This window comes from Nicotiana sylvestris, chromosome 12, assembly GCF_000393655.2.
Source record: "Nicotiana sylvestris chromosome 12, ASM39365v2, whole genome shotgun sequence".
Classification (NCBI taxonomy): Eukaryota; Viridiplantae; Streptophyta; class Magnoliopsida; order Solanales; family Solanaceae; genus Nicotiana; species Nicotiana sylvestris.
Genome location: NC_091068.1, coordinates 79,207,268 through 79,225,672, shown reverse-complemented (window position 1 = coordinate 79,225,672; position 18,405 = coordinate 79,207,268). Strand labels below are relative to the sequence as shown.

The window sequence follows — 18,405 nt, the reverse complement described above, 5'->3', positions numbered from 1 at the left end:
CGGAGTACGGTGGCCAGGACTTAGATAGACTATCTTCTCTGCATAAAATTCAATAGAGGTCTTTGTATGTATTGCAAATTCATCCTGAATGAGTGTCTCATGACGCAACATAGGCTCCTGGTAATGGATCTGGGGATCAAGAGGAATAGAAAGAAGAGAGCAGTGTGCAGTCAACATAGAACCAAGTGGGGAAACTTGACTGAGGACAAAGCCCAAGAGTTAGGGGAGAGGTTTCCTGGAAGAGTAGTGGGGACGTAACTGCGATGTGGGCCATGACAGTGAACTACATTAGGGAAGCTGCGAGAGAGGTTTTAGGGGTTACAAAGGGATACCCTAGGAGACGTATAGGGGACTAGTGGTGGAATGCGTAGGTCCAAGGTAAAGTTGATGTCAAGAAAACAGCTTATTTGAAATTAGTGGAGAGCATAAACGAGGAGGAAAAGAGGACGAATTGGTAATGTTATAAGAAGTCAAAGAAAGAGGCGAAGTTAGCGATTATGGCGGCTAAGATTGTTGCCTTTGGACGCATGTATGCGGAACTTGAGAGCAAAGGCGGGGACAAGAAGTTGTACAGGTTAACCAAGGTGAGGGAGAGGAAGGCCCGTGACTTGGACCAAGTGAAGTGCATCAAAGATGAGGACGGCATAGCATTGATGGAAGACGCTCATATTAGACGAAGATGGTAGACATACTTCCATAGACTGTTGAACAAGGAGGGGGCAGAAGCATTGTGTTGGGTGAGTTGGAGCAATCCGAGAGTCTACGTGATTTTGGCTATTGTAGGCGTATTAAGGTCGAAGAGGTTATGGGAGCGATGCATAAGATGAGCAGCAGAAGAGCGGTGGGCTAGATGAGATCCCAGTAGAATTCTGGAAGAGTGCAGGCCATGCAGTCGTGGAGTGGCCTACTGGGTTGTTTAATTCTATCTTTAAGAAGAAGAAGAAGATGCCCAAAGAGGTGGAGTATGGTGATTCCCTTGTACAATAACAAGGGTGATATCCAAAACTACAATAACTATAGAGGTATCAAGCTGCTAAGTCATACCATGAAAATTTGAAAGAGGGTGGTGGAAGTCAGGGTGAGGAAGAGTGTATCTATTTTTAAGAATTAGTTTGGATTCATGCCAGGACCATCGACTACGTAAGCTATTCATCTGGTGAGGAGATTGGCAGATCAGTATAGGGAGAGAAAGAAGGACCTACATATGGTGTTTATAAACCTAAAAATGGCGTACGATAAAGTCTCGAAAAAGGTTATGTGGAGATGTTTGGAGGTTAGCGGCGTTCCGATATCATACACTAGGGTAATCAAGGACATGTATGATGGTGCTAAGACTTGGGTGAGGACAATGGGAGGTGACTCAGATCACTTCCTAGTAGTGATGGGGTTGCACACTCTTAGCCCGTTCTTATTTTCTCTAGCGATGGATGTACTGACGTGACACATTCAAGGGGAGGTGCCATGGTGCATGTTATTTGCCTATGACATAGTGATGATTGATGAGACAAGAACCCGGGATAAGGCTGGCATGTGGGCCGGTTAGGCCAGAGGCAGGCCCAGGCCCGCAAGCCCATATAGGTAGTGGGCCAAAACTAACCTAATCGTTTAAGCTCGGGACCAGGGGCTGGGCCTGCTAAGTGGGCTGGTTACGTTAAAAAGCCCGTTAGGACCGGACCGTTTGTGCCCGGGACCGGGTGCTAAGTGGGTCGGTTCAACCGGTCCTAAACAGGCTCAAACGGGCCCAACAACTGTTTTTAAAAAAAATTCCATAAAATTTTGTAACCATTGTAACATTTAAAATATGGTCGTTGGCCTACAAAAATAGCCGTTTGGTCTTTGTAAAATATCCATTTAACCCCACCCTCCCCCCACCCCAACTTTGTTTTAACCCCAAACTTTTTATAATTATATTTTTTCCCTATTTTCAACTATAAGTACCCCCTCATTCTTTCATTTTTCCCATAAAATCATCAATCTCTCTCTAATTTTCTTCTATAATTGGTTACTTTATTGTTGCAATTTGTGTGAAAAATTATAAAGTTGGTGAATTGAAGTATTCAAGTCTTCAACGATAATTAATTTTCAACAAGTTGTTCGTCAATTCGGTAAACTCGTTCCAACTCTTTAGTTTTAATATTATAGTTTTGTTTGTTTTATTTACTTTGTAAAATTATACTAAGATGGTTTATTCCTTAAAAAAATGTTTAGTAAAAATAAGGAAAAATCCAAGAGTGGTAAATCTAGTGGCCAATTTATTCCTCCTCTAATTCCCCGGGCTCCCCTACCCAAACCCCATACCCACCCTCCACCTGGTCCTATTCTTGATAGTGATAATACATTATTACAATTTACTGAGAGTCAATATGTTCATAATGTTGGAGGTGGTGAACACTTAGATCATGAATATATGAATTCTCTTTATGGTAATCCAACTATTGATGAAGAAGATGAGCAGGAAATAGATTTGGATGAAATGCAATCGGATGACGATACACCCACTAGTCATGTTACAGAAGTTAACCCAACTAATCCAAATGATGCCCCGTCTGACCCCCCTGTTACTATCCCTACTTTTTCTAGACAACCTTCTAAAAGGGCTGAAACATCTCTCCTTTGGCCATTTTTTATTCAAATTAAGAGAAAAAAATAAAGCTAAATGTAAAACTTGTGGCAAAGAGTTAGATTTTAACTATGTTACTCGGGAGGGGGGAGGGAAGTTTGATGAGACACATAATGATACACCATCAAGATAAAGTTAAATATTATCAACTGAAAGCTGTGGCCGGGGGGACAAGTCTACCTAGTTAGCTAGACCCTAGTACCGGGTCAAATCAATTTCAACCGAAAATTAATACTATTACCAGTGGTATTTTATATCATGACCAAAGAAAAGATAGGGAAGAATTGGCAAAAACGGTTACTGTTATGTGTTTACCCTACAGTTTTCCGTCTAACCCTCACTTTGTGCATTCTATTAGAAAAATTTTTAATCCTACTTATAAAGGACGTCCTCGCACAACCGTAAAGAGCGATATTTATAAATATAAATATGAATATGAACAATATTTGCGCTATTTATTTACTCATATTAATTGTCGTGTTGCTATTACTACTGATATTGGTAGAAGTGGTACTGACGATTATCTTACGGTTACCAGTCATTGGATTGATGAGGACTAGACAATGCAAAAGCCCATTATTGCTTATAGAACAATTAATTCACATCACACATGGTAGTTTATTTCGAGCACGGTTGCGGATATTTGTAGATATTTTTGTATTAGTAATAAATAATGTCAATTTCAATGGATAATGCTACTAGTAACACTAATATTGTAGCCTTGCTTACCACTACACTAAATCTTGTATTTATTAACATTTTTCATGTTAGATGTATTTGTCATATTTACCATTTAATTATGAGTAATGGTATTAGAATTTTAAATGTTGAAATTGAAAAGGTTAAAATGGCTCTTCACTGGCTTTTTTATTCAAACCGTAGAAGTAGACTTAGAGAATATTTTAAAAGATGCGATGAATTTGGCCTAAGAGAAAGAAAGGTTCCTAAACCTTGTCCAATTAGATGGAATTACATGTCTGAAAGTTTTGTTATTGCATATGAATATAGAAACCCATAAACTCAATGTTTAGTTCTCATGTAAGTGATGATGATGAGCACCTTACAAATGCGGGTTGGGCTAATGTTAAAATGCTTGTAAATTTTTTAGAAAAATTTCATATTGCTACAAATGAATTTTCTCGGCAATATTATCCTACTATTTCTAACTGTTTAGTTTATCTTGCAGAACTTGCAAATTTGTTTTCTTATTTTTCAGAGGGTGGGAAAATTTATGAACAAGCTATTGATTCTATGAGAAAGAAATTTAAAAAATATTTTTTTTCTCATTCCCCCCTATTTATGGTGTTGCTGCCTTGTTAAATCCTACTATGAAATTAGGAGGTCCTCAATATTGGTATCAATCTATTTACCATGGTTTAGCACTTGAAGATGAGGAGTTGTCTAGACTTTCAGGCGCACAAGCCTCAATTAAAATAAATGCTCAAATTATTTATATTGCTTATCAAATTGCAATAGATAATGTTGGACCATATATTCCAACTCCTTCTTCTTCTAGTTCTCAATCATCTAAAAGAACTGTGAGAGTAAGAGCACTTACTGCAAGGTTCTAGTACTAGTGATTGTTCACAACTAAATGAGCTTGAAGTTTATTTGTCACAGGGAATTGAGGAAGTGAATTCCGACGGCTTCTTTAATATTTTGGAATGGTGGAAGGACATAGAAAAACAATTTCCGATTCTTTCAAGGATGGCCTGAGACATTTTAACCATTCAAGCTTTAACAGTAGCATCGGAGAGCGCTTTCAGTCAAGCAAGACTTCAACTCGGTGATTATAGAGCGTCTATGAGGGAGAGCTTGGAAAAATCAGTACTTTTTAGAGATTGGATCCGTTCAGAACAAAGAAATTTTGGACTTGCTAAATCACAACCAGAGGAAGATGAAGCTTACGAAGAAATGCTAGCTGAACTTGCAGAGGATGCAGCTTTGCTCGGAAGCGGTGATGAACAAGCTTCTTTTCCGCCACGACCAACGGAAGTTCCTCCGAACCTTGAAGGATTTATGAAATTTGTAAGAGATATCATGTAAAATTAATATGTAACTTATATTTTAGCACATCTTGATTAGTTTCTTTTTCTTCTCAATGGTGGTATTAGCACCTTGTTATGCTCATTCCATTGGGGGGAGACAAAGAAAGATTGGGTCATGTTCTGTTAATGTCATAATAATAAAAATTATAACGCATTCCTTTGAATAGCTCTTTACAATATTTTGTGTTTTAAATTTGAATTAAAAAATTTTACGTTACAACTATATAATATAATTTATAAGAAATTGTCTTAGATAAAAAATTTTAAAAAAAATAGGTCAGGCCCACATAGGCCTGGGACCATTAGTTTGTGGTCCTGATCCGGTTCCCACCAATAGCCCATGAAGCCAGGGACCGTTTAAGCCCGGTCCACGAAGCCCCGACCCACATAGGACCGGCCCATGAGGCCTGTTTAGGCCCGAGCCCGGCCCGTTTGCCAGCCTTAAGCGGGGTTAATGCGAGGCTGGAGGTCTGGAGGCAGACCCTAGAGTCTAAAGGTTTCAAGTTGAGCAGGACCAAAATAAAATACTTGGAGTGTAAGTTCAGTGATGAGACTCATGAAGTAGGCGTGGATGTGAAGCTTGATACCCAAGTCATCCCAATAAGGGGTAGTTTCAAGTATCTCTGGTCTATAATCCAAAGTAACGGGGAGATTGATGGTGAGGTTTCCCACTGTATCGGTGAGTGGTGGATGAAATGTTGGCTCGCATCCGGTGTTTTGTCTGAGAAGAAAGTGCCACCAAGACTTAAGGGTAAGTTCAACAGAGTGTTGGTTAGACCTACTATGTTGTATTGGGCTAAGTGTTGGCCAGTCAAGAACTCCCATGTTCAGAGAATGAAAGTAGCAGAAATGAGGATGCTGAGATTGATGTATGGGCATACCATGATAGATAAGATTAGGAACGAAGTTATTCAGGACAAAGTGGAAGTGGCCCTCGTGGAGGACCAGATGCGAGAGTTGAGGCTGAGATGGTTCGGGCACATGCATAGGAGGAGTACGGATGCTCCTGTTAGGAGGTGTGAGAGGTTGTCCATGGCGGGGCTGAGAAGGGTTAGAGGAAGGCCGAAGAAGTATTGATGAGAAGTGATTAGGCAGGATATCGCGCTACTTCAGCTTACTAAGGACAAGATCCATGATGGAAGGGTGTGGAGGTCGAAGATTAGGGTAGTTGGCTAGTAGGTAGTCGAGAGTTCTCTGTTCCTTTTAGTAGTATTAGTAGCTCCGTTGTTATTTTCGTATTTTTTGACCCTAGTAATTTCTTATTGTTTCGTTCGCTCTGTGTATCGTATTTTCCAGTTTGTTACTATTTGATGCTACTTTTTCTTTTAATTATTGTTTTTTATTGTTGTTGTTGTTATTATTGTTGTTATTGTATTTGTCGTTTTCCCCTTTTCCTTATTGTCCTCCCCCCCCCCCCATTCTTTCTTTCTTCTTCCACTTTCTTCTTTGTCTTCTTCCTTTCTCTTTGTTTTTACCTTTTCTTGAGCCGAGGGTCTATCAGAAACAACCTCTCTACCTCGCTAGGTAGGGTTAAAGTGTGAGTACACACTACCCTCCCCAGACCCCACTTGTGGGATTAAAATCTGCGTACACACTACCCTCCCCAGACCCCACTTGTGGGATTATACTAGGTATGTTGTTGTTGTTGTTTTTGTTGTATATTTTCAATAAAAGGTCATGCCAATGGCACTTAAACATTTAAAATGCAAGCAATAGTGCAATTCCAACCCGCTCATCCCCATGAGCTAGGATCCACAATTTGAATCAAGTTCCAAACTATTTTACAATATGCGATTTTGGAGAAAACTTCCATGAAGTAGTAGGTTTCAACAAACCTTGATACGCTCCCAAAACTTCACCACAATTATCCAAGGTCTTCAACTAATTTCAGTCTACACAATAATATCTCACATGAGTCAAGAGTTGCCCAACGATACCCAACAAACCCATTTAGACCTTAGCTCTTGATTATAGGTACTTAGGATTCATATCTCCTACCATATGTGTTCACCCATGCTTAACAATCTCATTTATAGTACTTAATAGTCTATTGGGTTTATAAACAACTCAACCTCCATGTAATTTCCCAATTTACAATATATATTTTTTCCCAACTACCAACCATAAATACCCAACTAGGGTTTCATAAATACTCACACTCAACAACCTCCCAATATCATTAACACCATAAATACACTCAGATATACCTCATAAATGAGATTGGAGTATAGGAAATTACCTTTTGGAGCAAATCGTAGAAAAATCTCTTCTTTGGTGTTCTTGGTGATTCTTCAAGATTCAAGTGAATCTTATGAATTGAATTCATATATGTGTTAGTTCTAGCATCTAATGATGTTATAACATCAGAAATATGTCAAGAAATCATACCTTGAAGTGTATTAAGTGTAGGGATTGCCCCTTTCTCTCTCTAGAATTCCAAGGCTCCAAAATCTTGCACCTTTTCCTCTCTCCCCGAACCCCTACTATTTGTAGAAATGATTTGTGTAGGCAAATTGCATAGCCTACGTAGCTTTCCTACGTAAGATTGTGTAGCCTATGCAACATAAGCCTATCCCTCACCTAGCATGTTGTTTTTGCCCACGCAACCTGCGTAGGTAAAATGGAGGCTACGCAGGTCTGCTAGGATCTCTTCCTCCATCTTTTCCCAACCATTCCAAGTTATTCCTTTAACCACTCAACTTGGGGATCGTCAATCCTTCTTACCTTCATGCTCAAGTATCACAATGACATTGTTTCCCTCGTATAGGCTCTCACATATATCAATATCTCGTTAATCATTCTCCTACGCTTATATTAAGCTTGATTTTACTAAAAATAAATCCTGGTGTTTTACAATTACGTCTTCACCGTACCACCCGAGTGCTAACAAAAAGGCAGAATCAACTAACAAGGTAATTATTCATAACCTAAAAAATAAAGTTAGAAGATGCTAAGAACAAATGGTTGTATGAGCTACCGAGAGTGCTACGGGCATACCAGATAACAACAAAGTCAAGCACGGGAGAAACACCCTTCTCTCTCGTATACGGCTCGGAGGCTCTGATACTAGTAGAAGTTGGAGAGATAACTTTAAGGTTTTCCAGGGCGAACGAAGAAGCAAACAATGAAGCGTTATTGGTGAAGCTCGACTTGCTTGAAGAACACTAGGACCTTCATATGTAAGGATGGTGGACCAAAAGAAAAGGATAGAAAGGTATTATAATCGCAGGGCTAATCTCCGTTATTTTAAAGTGATAGATTTTGGTTTTGAGGAAGGTTAGTGAGAGCACTCGGGAAGTCAATGCCGGGAAGATAGGACTAACGTGGGAAGGTCCTTACCAGGTTTTAACTATCACCGGTAAATGATCATATAAATTGGAAAATCAAGATGGAGTCAAACTGCCCAACAATTGGAACATGACTCACCTCAAAAGGTATTATTGCTGATGTTTCCTGCCGATACTAAAAATATGTGATGAACTCTTTTTCCCTTCGACTCCCAATCTTGTTTTCTTGGCAAGGTTCTTAATAAGACAGCAACGAAAAACATACTATGAAGGAAGCATCATCAGCAAAGGCAAGACCTTTAAATATCAAGGCACTAAAATTCTCACACCGGTGGTAAAAAAGCTATGTGGATGGTTAAATAATCTTTGGCTCGATGGCCCACCTCACCTTCCATTATTCAAAAGGATTATTTAACCGTTCACCAGTTATTTTCATCGATGAAGCAACGATATGGATATAATACTTTTAGTGTTCGAATTCTCATACTTTGCATTCTAACACTGTGGGGGGGAAATTCATGATATGGTACCAAGAGTGCCATGGAAACCAGGGTATGTAAGAATCGGGATAAATGTCTCATCATGATTGGGGACTACATGATCAGCCCTATAGAAATAAGTTGTATAAATTAGCCACATATATTAGTAGCTTTATTTATTTAAGAAATAGAATGCCTATGTACTTTTAAAGATTGAGGGAATAAAACAAAGTCCTTGTATTTTTATCTTATTTCTTATCCAAATGATGAGTTAATTTTATCGTTTTAAAGTTAACAAAAACTTCAAATGCTTGTAGTGGAACGAACAGGAGACGTCCTCTTCAAGGCCACCATAAATATAAGGGTCCTCTCTTATGAAACCCTCACAGTAAAGGATAGATTTTAAAAGTGATTATGCTCGAATTCAAAAGTTATTGGATGGAGAAATATACCCGAAGCTTTATCAATTAAACATTAAAAAGATATTTTTGCACAACACTTAAGCAAAAAATTTCTTTTGTTGATTACAGTACCAAACTAATTAAAAAGTTTTGGAATAATTACAAAAGATAAAAGGGAAATTATGCACTATTCTGTGTTGCCGGAACCCGAAGGGAGAGAATAGTATTCATTTTCCCCAATGAAAGGAGGTTGTCCCCCTACCGATTTAGGGCCTTCTTCTTTTTCGGTCTTTTATTCGGATACCGAATACTCAGAACTAGTATTCGAGGAGTCAGTTTTAGTGGGCCGAGCAAAAAGGTTTTCATGAGCAGTTAACTCCAGTTCGAGGGCCTTGGCAATGCAATCATCAATATAGGCAATACCCATTTTGGCCTCATCCAAGGTCTTCCTCTTCATATGATATATAGCATAGGTCATCTTGAAGACGAGGGAATCTTCCAGATCCAAGAGTTTTGCTTTGAGTTTGTCAATTTTTGCCTGGAGCTTCTCTCTTTCAGCCTTCATGGCACGGAGGCGAGAATCAAGCTCAACATTTGTAGTCGAGTAAGCCAATTTTGATCCATAAACCTCTTCAGTCTCTCTTCCATTATGGACTTTTTCTCCTCATCAGTATTGACCACCTCGATTTGGAGCATAAGTTTGCCTTCAAATTATTGATTTGCTCCTTGAAGGTAGACTCGCGATCGGCAGCAGCGATTACAGCATCCTGAAGATCGACCCACTTAGCCTTGGCCTCTCTAAGGTCTTTGTGCAGTTGAGAAGCTTCTTGGCTATGGGCCATTTTATCTTGCTCGATTTGTTATAACTGAGCCTCAAGTTCGTCCATTTGTGCAACTATTGCTTCCAACACTGAGAGGCATATGACAACCTAGTCCCTCTCAGCTAAAAGTTTTTCCTGCTCGGAAGCAAGTCCTTGTTTATCTAGAATCAACCTTTGCAGACCCTCAGAAGAAAGGAGACTGTCGTAAAAAGGTTAAAGTTAATGTTATCATGGCAACATGTAAATGGTAAAGAAGACAGAATGAAATTAGGATGATACATGTGCCATACTATGCATGTTGTTATTTATCAAGCACTCCCCAGAAAAGGAGCCTATCTTTTTCTAATCCTTTTCTGCAGCCAGCGGCTTCAGATAATTAGAAAGCTCTACTAGCTTGTATAAAATATGCAACCCTTTTGAAATCAAAAGAGTGGCACTTCGCCTCCCTCGAGGATCTTAGGAATGTGTTGAGTAATTGTTCCCCAAGTTCCTGTCGTCAGGAGACCGAGGGGGAGAATCATTCCTTTCTTGAGCAGCTAGTGCTGGCAGAGCGGATGTGATCGGTACCGGTGCAGAATTGATAGTGGGTATTGATGGGTAGGAAGTTGTTAGTGTAGATGGCGATGAGGCAGCCGGTATAGAGTGGGTAGCAATTGAGATCGGCTTAGTCCTCGGTAAAAGAGAAAGGTCAGGGGCTGAACTCCTCAAATTGGGAGCATCGGCACGGATCAGAAAACGAGAATCAAAATTTTCAACTAAACCCATTCCCCCCCCCCAGCACATGTACCTTCTCTAACGAAGAATTTTGGAGCTCCCCCAGCTGAGCATCCGGTTGAGCCGATGAAGATCTTCTCCTTTGAATGGAAATCTATTTCTGGCTTCTCCTTCATCATTGAGGACTATTGTGATAGTGGCTGGCTCGGTTGGTGTTTTCTTTATTCTCTTCTCTTTAGTTTATTGTTCTTGAAGTGGGGACTCCGAGAAAAGGCACACTGAACAGAGGGTCGGGCGGATCCGCGAGCTCTGCTTTGGGCTAGGGCATTTTGCATCATCCTCCTGGCCTCCTCAGGGTCATCTAGTATGTCGATATCGGGGCAGGTTACGGAACCCCTCGGGAGCCCTACACACGCGAAAAGATGGTTAAGTAAGTTGCTCTTTAACTAGTAAGATGAAAAAAAGAGGAGAAGAAAGAAATTTTACTCACCATGGTTTTTAGCTCTTCACCCGTATTTGGGAGTCATTTCTTTCAACCGAAAGGATTCTAGAGTCGTAATATCCAAAAAAAATTTGAACCCATTGGTCCAACTCATGCACCCGTGGTGGTTCTCAGCAGGTAGCTGAAACGAAGGAAGACAGAAAAGAAAAAAAATCAGCAAAACAAGAAATTACTTATTTTATGAAGTAAGGAAGCAAATAAATGAAGATATACGGAAGATTCCATGACTCGAGGAAAGTTAGAGTTGTGGTCGGGATAATGTCCCTAGTAGCAATAATGACGAATATTCCATCCATCCACGGTCGTGGCTATCGTCTACACTTGTGAGAAGAGCGTGATGACCACACTTGCTGAAGTTTAACACTCCCCTACGAAAAATCTTGGAGGAGTAGAGGATCATCATATGAGCAAGAATAGGGGTTTTCCCGGTCTCACTGCACAGCTGACGAAGGCAGGCCACCGTGCGTCATATAAATGGGGCCACTTATGCCAAGCAAACCTTGTACCAGTGGTAAAATTCTAAAATTATTAGGTTAAGCTCGACCCCCAAGAGAAGGGATCCAAAGTAAAAGGATATGTATAAACATACATAAACCCCTCTCTGGAGTAAGTAACCCGCTCCGCCATATTTGGGGAGAGGATTTCAACATTGGGGAAGTTGTAGTCCTCCTTCACATTAGGGTACTAGAAGGACAAATAGAGGAGGGGTACTTGTGAACTGGCCAAAACCGATGGCTTTGAGAAGTTGTAGAGGGAATTTGTTCTTGAAAATCATTTGCAATGCTGAGATGAGTGGTATGATAGTGTTACAGTTGAAGGATCAGACTCGGCGTCAGCCTCCTTGGCTTTGTTTTCTTCGTGACTCCGCCGAAGAAAATACTAGTGTTTCCAAATGGAGCAGTGTAAGAAGATATGGTAGTAAATATAGAAAAAGATGTTCTTACTACAAAAGTTGATAGTTGTAGAAAAGCTCTAAGGAAATTCAGAGAAAGAAAGGGATTGTAAGAGTAGTTAAAGTGAAGAAGTAAAAATAATGAGTGGTGAAGAAGATATAAACAGCAAAAATCGCGGTCATGATTACCTCAAAACTCGGCGAAAATACTTGATGAATCACGGGGCAACACGTGTTCGAAGTATTAAATGCAAAGAAACGTGCGTCTCTTCAAATGTCAGAGACCGTTCAAGAAATATTTCGCCAAGAAAGGAATACTCATCTACTTCTAGGCAATACTAAGTTGCGTCTCCGAAAAGTAGGAGGACTATTTGTATGGGGTGAAATTGGTTGATTACAAGTGGCTAAATAGCGAGGTGACACGTGAAACCAAGAACAGACAAAAATTGTGTTGACGAGTAATCAGCATCGGTTATGAAGTGCGTAACCAGTACAGGATGGATGCCGAAGGAAGCACAATCAATGGTAATGACTCAAAGGCTTGACAGCGAATAATATTTAATGAGCAGTCGTTACAGAGAATATTCGCATTCAAAGCCAACCGTTATGCAACCATCAATGATATTTTTATTCTCATTCAAGAACAGCTTGATTTTAGGATCTTGCCCCCTAAAGATAGCTATAAATATCATATTGACAACTCTTGTAACGGACATGAAATATTGTGCATACAAAATTGTACTTCATTATTTTACAATTAATCTAATAGTTTTACTATCGCTCTATCATTGCTTTCATTTCTGCTCTCGGAAAGACCAAGTTCGGAGCCAGGCTCATTATCTTTTTAAATTTAAGTCGTTAATTTTATTTTTTGTTCTATTTCTTTAGCATTCTTAGATCAAATCGATTCGTTGGTCTATAAACCACGTTATAAATTCAAATATACCATTTTAGGGGTAAATAACAGTGAAATGCAAGCCATTGAACGATATTAATAGAAGTAATAGGTTGGGCTGTTACAATTACTTCTGGCCCTAGTTGCTAGTTGTTGGGACACAGTTGTTGTAATTTAGTGCAAGCAATTACTTGTACTGTCAAGAAAACAGAGGTTGTTCGCTTGTTTGGAAACATAGGACTATTAAATGTCTACGGGCTCTACAAACAACGGAAAATAAGAGGTATAGATGAACCCAAAAAGAGAACTAAATGCACATAGGATTTTATCTCTTCTTCTTCAAGTTATGTAATGCTGTATAATTCAGAACTCAGAGCCTCCAAAATTAAATTTTTCTGAGAAAATCCTGAAACTCTAGATTCTCTGGGACGGGAAGAAAATTGGGAGTGGAGAAAAAGTGACAAGCAATTATGATAGTGACCATGCAGGTTCAACGACCTTTTTTTACGATTTCACTATGTATTTATCCCACTAATTTAAATAGAGTCCCGAATAATAAAATATTCTAAGTATATAAAAAGGTTCTCCATTATCAGAATTATTTTCTCATTTAGCTTCAGTCTCCTAATTCTTTTGCTGTGTTCACAGGACCTGCCTTGCCAATTATGAAAAGTAAAATATAATGCTTTACAGTGAAAAGCTCAATAAATGTTAGCTGTACTTATAATTTGGTAAGGTAGGGAAGAGAAGGTAAAAAGGGAAAATTTGAAAGTTTCTTTTCCATTTTTTAAAAGAAATGATAACTGCATTGGAAAATATTATAGAATCGAAGTTTTCATAATTTAATCAAGATTTTGATGATGAGTCAAAAAGCAACCAAACAAGCACTTTGAACACTTAAAAGAGTACTTTATCCGACCAACAATAACCAAATTTGCCTTTTTATTTTAGTTCAATTTATTAAAATTCAATTTATTTTTTCAAAATTTAATTATGTACATATCCTTAGAAAATCTTTTACTCCTCACATTAACTATGCTGCAACATTTAATTAAGAGTAATTTAGACGCACTAACTATTTTTATCTAAAATTTAATATTTCCTTAATAGGTGTGTCCAAAGCAAATTGGTCACTTTGTGTGAACTAGGAAAATAATGTCTTTAATATTTTTTTCGACTTAATAAAGCACATTAACCATGCGAAAGAAAAAGAAAGAAAAAAAAAAAAAAAAGCATCCCATTTCCCACAGAAATGTTTAGGTCAGTAGTATCTTTTTGAAACCTTCAAAAGTTAGAAGGCAGAAAATGAACTTCAACTTTCTTGATGGAAAAGAAGAAAAAACATGTAGGCCTAGTAGAATAGTACAAAGTTTAAAAGTGGAAGAGAGGACAAAGAGACAACAAAAGAATTCCACTAAAATTCCTCTATTGGCTGTGGTGCCCAACAATGAACCATTCACAATTCCACTTTGCTTTCATTTTTGTCTCTCCCTCTTTTTCACTTTCTGATCAGAATTCACATTCTGTTGGAAGCCAAACAAAACCCTATGGCAAAAGGGTCTTTAACTTTTCCTTTACAAAAACTTCAGCAGATTAGTGCTTGATCTTCAAAGCCCCAACAAAATGTAGTAGACCAAAGTGATTGGAAGAGCTACCAACATTCCAAATATAACCCTGCAATTATCAACAACATTTAAGAGACATTAAAAAACCAAAATACTCAAAAACATTTTAAAATTCTTGCACAATCAAAAATGTTATTTTTCTGCATTTCTTGATAAAATAGGTATAGATTATTTTGAGGCCTCACCCTGTGCTCAATATAGCAGGATGGACACCATATTCCTTGGCAAAGACAAATGGAACAATTCCCTGAGGTAGAGCTGCCTGAAAAAATGAAATTTTTACAAAAATATTAATCATATATGAGTGGTGGCAATATAGCCTGTTATTTTTCAATTTTCAGTTTATAGTTTCCACAATCAAGATTCTTTTACCTGAACAATAGCAATATGCAAAAGCACGCCTCGGAGACCAACAGCAATGGAGGCAGCAGCCATGACTGCAGGACCAGTGAGGAATCTCACACCCATTGAGAAAGCAGCAACTGTATTCCCACAGGCAATGATTCTAGGCGACAATGCCATGAACAAACCTGCAGTTTACATGTAGAGAATAAGTTCAAAACACTAACATTTTCCTATAAAACATGAAGGGAAGTTCATGAAAGGATTCGTAATTGATAATATCACGAACATACCAAGACTAAACATTGCCATTCCAAGGCCAGCATCAGAAAGGATCGATATCGATTTGGCTATAATCGCAGGCATTTGAACATTCCACCTGGAACAATTAGGATTAGTCACAAGTCTAACTATAGCCAATGACATACAAATTAAGGTAATTTTGGGTTTACTCATACTTGAAAGAAACCAATGACCAAGTGAGGCCAATGATGCTGGAGTAAGTGTTCGGGTTCCTAATAAGTTTTCGCCACACCATAATCAAAATGAGCCTGGTCATAACACTAGCAGGTGGTAGGGCAGTAGCCTTGATCTCTTCTTGAGCAATCTTCGGACGGAGCTCGGTTGTGGAGCCAATCTTCGATAGCACCGGCCCTTCATTTCCATTCAGGCTCTGTTTGTTCCCGAACGTGAACTCTTCCCGGCCAAATTCATCATAATCTAATTTGAGGACATAAAACATTCAATCAATGACAACACCTAGATAATTTAAGCTAGTACTAAAATGAAATGGACAAGGATACAAATGATTCATATAGCTAATCTAGCTAGTTAGGATTCAGGCATAGCTGATTAACTGATTGACTAAAAATTACCAGACATGATTAAGGAAAATGGGGTGCTACAATACAAACTCAACTAATTTCCTATGCAACATGAGATGACGAAAGTAATACAAGCATGTCTGTCTCATGAGAAGACAAAAATATGACCATAATTTCAGGAATTGGATATGCAAGGCGCCAAACTTATGCCTGAAACAAGAAACTAATAAAAGAAAAAAAAAACTCAGTAAGGCAAAAGGACTTAACAAACTAACCCTTCAACCCATCACAAGCTAACAATAGAAGAATCTCAAGTACAACAACATATTTCATCAAACACAAATCTGTCTAGTTGCATCAGAAAATAGAAGTAGCAACAACAAGAAACACAATATTATGTATTTATCAAAAATAAACAAAACAAATTAAAAAAAAGGTGGCAACATGGTATATTTTCATAGTAAAAATGTGTACTTACCCTTAGGGTGGGCTCCAACTCCAAGCTCATTGCCATAGTCACCTCCCCTAAAGACATGAATCCCTCCTTCAGATACAGGTGAAGCACTTGAACTCCAAACAAACATGTGAAGATCTCTTCCACCTTCTGCACCATTAGCTTTCTTCTTTGTCACCGGACCGGTGGCCGGAGAAAAAATTCCGGCATTAGTAGGAGCAGGGTACCCTGCATTCCCCTGCCCATAAACCCCATTTCCTCTCCCAAATCCAGCAGTTCCACTCTCCTCATCAAATCCAAAGTTTCCAAAGTTTGATGTCCTAGGACTCATATTTGCATTTTTACCATTCACCATTGAGTAGAAATCAGTATGGTTAAAGCTTGAACCTCTAGGAGTTGGATTTCTTGAAGATTGTAATGAATAAATCTCAGCATTTGTTAAGTTTGATGGTCTAGGTGTTAATGAAAGACCAGAATTAAGACCACCATGTGACTTTCTTGAAAAAATTTCAGACCTTGAACTAGTTGATTTTCTAACAGTAACATGAAGCTTCCCATCTTCACCAACTTCAGCTTGAGTTTCTAATGGTTCTTTCCCATCTAATGAAATAATATCAGAATCCACTTTAAAAGAAATAATATCCCCAGCAGTATCAGGAAACTGTTCTGCAATAAGCATTCTTGCACCTCTATATTCAAACAAGAAAAGCATCAAAGTATACCAAATTATACATTGAAGCACAACAATTTGGACCATTAAACTTCCTGAGGCTTCACCATACATACCCTTTAACAAAGGGATTCCCATAACTAAAGTGTTTGGTAAAGTGGAAAGAGAGAACAAAGTAATGGACCATTCAAGGGAACCTCTTGAACTCACCCTTGACCAAATGGCTAGAACAAAAAGAACTATGATTTTTTGAAGAGTGTCAGCAGCTATGAACCTGTAGTTCATTGCATAAGGATTGTTGGAAGCAATGAAGTGAAAAGATAGCAATGGAACAGCAAAAAGAGCAACAAATCTATTGATCCCTGAACATTGATCTGGGGTGAAGATTTTCCACCATTTTACTGAACCATAAGCTAAGATCATTGCTACATACAGTGGAACTACAGCAGTGAGAACATGGTAAAGGTCTGAAAGTGATATCATTTTTTTCTGAAAGATTCAAACTTTTTTCTTCACAAAACAAAAGGAACAGATCAGAAAATGGCTTTGATCACAAAACACATATGGGGTTTTGTATTAAATGAAAGAAAATGAAAAAGACTCAAACTTTCCCTCAGTAACCCCTCTGTTCTTCTCTCAAGAAAACTGCAGCTAGAAAAGAGCTACTACTCCTACTACTGATGTTTGGCTGAGTTTAAAAGGAGAATGAAGAAGTAAATAAAAAGAAGAGGTTTTTGTGGGAAATGACAGAAGTGATATGATATATTTATGGGAATTAAAAGGCAGACAAAGAAATAAAAGCTCAGGTCCTTTGGAAAAGCTTTTCTTTTTTTTTATGCAAATCTTTTCATGATGAGAGAGAGACCTTCTCTTACCCAGAATTCAGAAAGACATTTTCATATTTTATGGATGATTATGTTTTTATTTCTCACTCGTATTAAACTCCCGTTTAGCTATTTTGGCTACTCTCTTTTCATTTTTTATCAAAAACTGCTCATATTTCAAATTCTCAGAATTGGTATAGGATAGTTTTTGGATAAAAAAAATTCTCTTCCACTCATAAAATTTTAACTTCTTTTGCAAATAAAATGCATGCCCAACTGTCAAAAAATATTTTCTAACACAACTTCAAAAAACTCTTTTTTCAAGTTTCAATTAAATTTTTGTCCAAACGTAAGCTAAATGCCATTATTGAGTTCCAATTAATTCAAATTTGTGCTGCATAAGATTCTTTAAAAAAAAAAATTAACTTGAATCTGAAATTCCCACTGCAACTCTGGTGGTGATAAATATGTAAATTCCCGTTTCTCTTAAAACCCAAACAAAAGAAAAGGAAAATATAAGGTAGAGAAATATATCTATATTTACATATATATATATATATATATATATATATATATATTATATTAAAAGCACAAAACCCCTTAGCAAAATGTCGTTCGCCTTTTTTACCCTTTAAAAATAATTTTTACATTGGACAAAATGGTAAGTTAGGTTACTCTTGTCTAGTAATATTTAGGACTTTAAGAATAATTAAATTTTAGTTATTAATAAAGTCTTTCCTTATTAAACCAAGTAAGAAGTTCTAATATTAAAAAATTTAAAATTATGAATCATTTTCTTATTTGAATTATGTACTATACTTATATTGCTTTCCAAATTATTTTCCGGTTTTGAAATCAACTAATAAATAAATTATTAAAGTTTGTCAAAGATTCAAAAGATTTAGTGCCTAACTAACATGAGTCAGTACCATCGTACCATATTGTTTACCGTAAAAATAATAATAACAATTAAATTTATTGATGGGCCTTTAAAAGTACGTAATCTA

The 18,405-nt window shown here is 37.8% G+C and overlaps 1 protein-coding gene across 1 annotated transcript; it reads right to left on the bottom strand.

Moving 5' to 3' along the window:
- Nucleotides 1-13,914: 13,914 nt before the first annotated feature.
- Nucleotides 13,915-17,312, bottom strand: LOC104248676 (probable auxin efflux carrier component 1b). Its single transcript, XM_009804978.2, has 6 exons — nucleotides 15,929-17,312; nucleotides 15,085-15,346; nucleotides 14,920-15,005; nucleotides 14,657-14,814; nucleotides 14,470-14,546; nucleotides 13,915-14,333 (listed from the first exon to the last, which is right to left on the bottom strand). The coding sequence occupies exons 1-6, from the start codon at nucleotides 17,055-17,057 to the stop codon at nucleotides 14,267-14,269; spliced, it is 1,779 nt and encodes a 592-aa protein (XP_009803280.1). The 5' UTR covers nucleotides 17,058-17,312; the 3' UTR covers nucleotides 13,915-14,266.
- Between the last annotated feature and the right edge of the window lie 1,093 nt (nucleotides 17,313-18,405).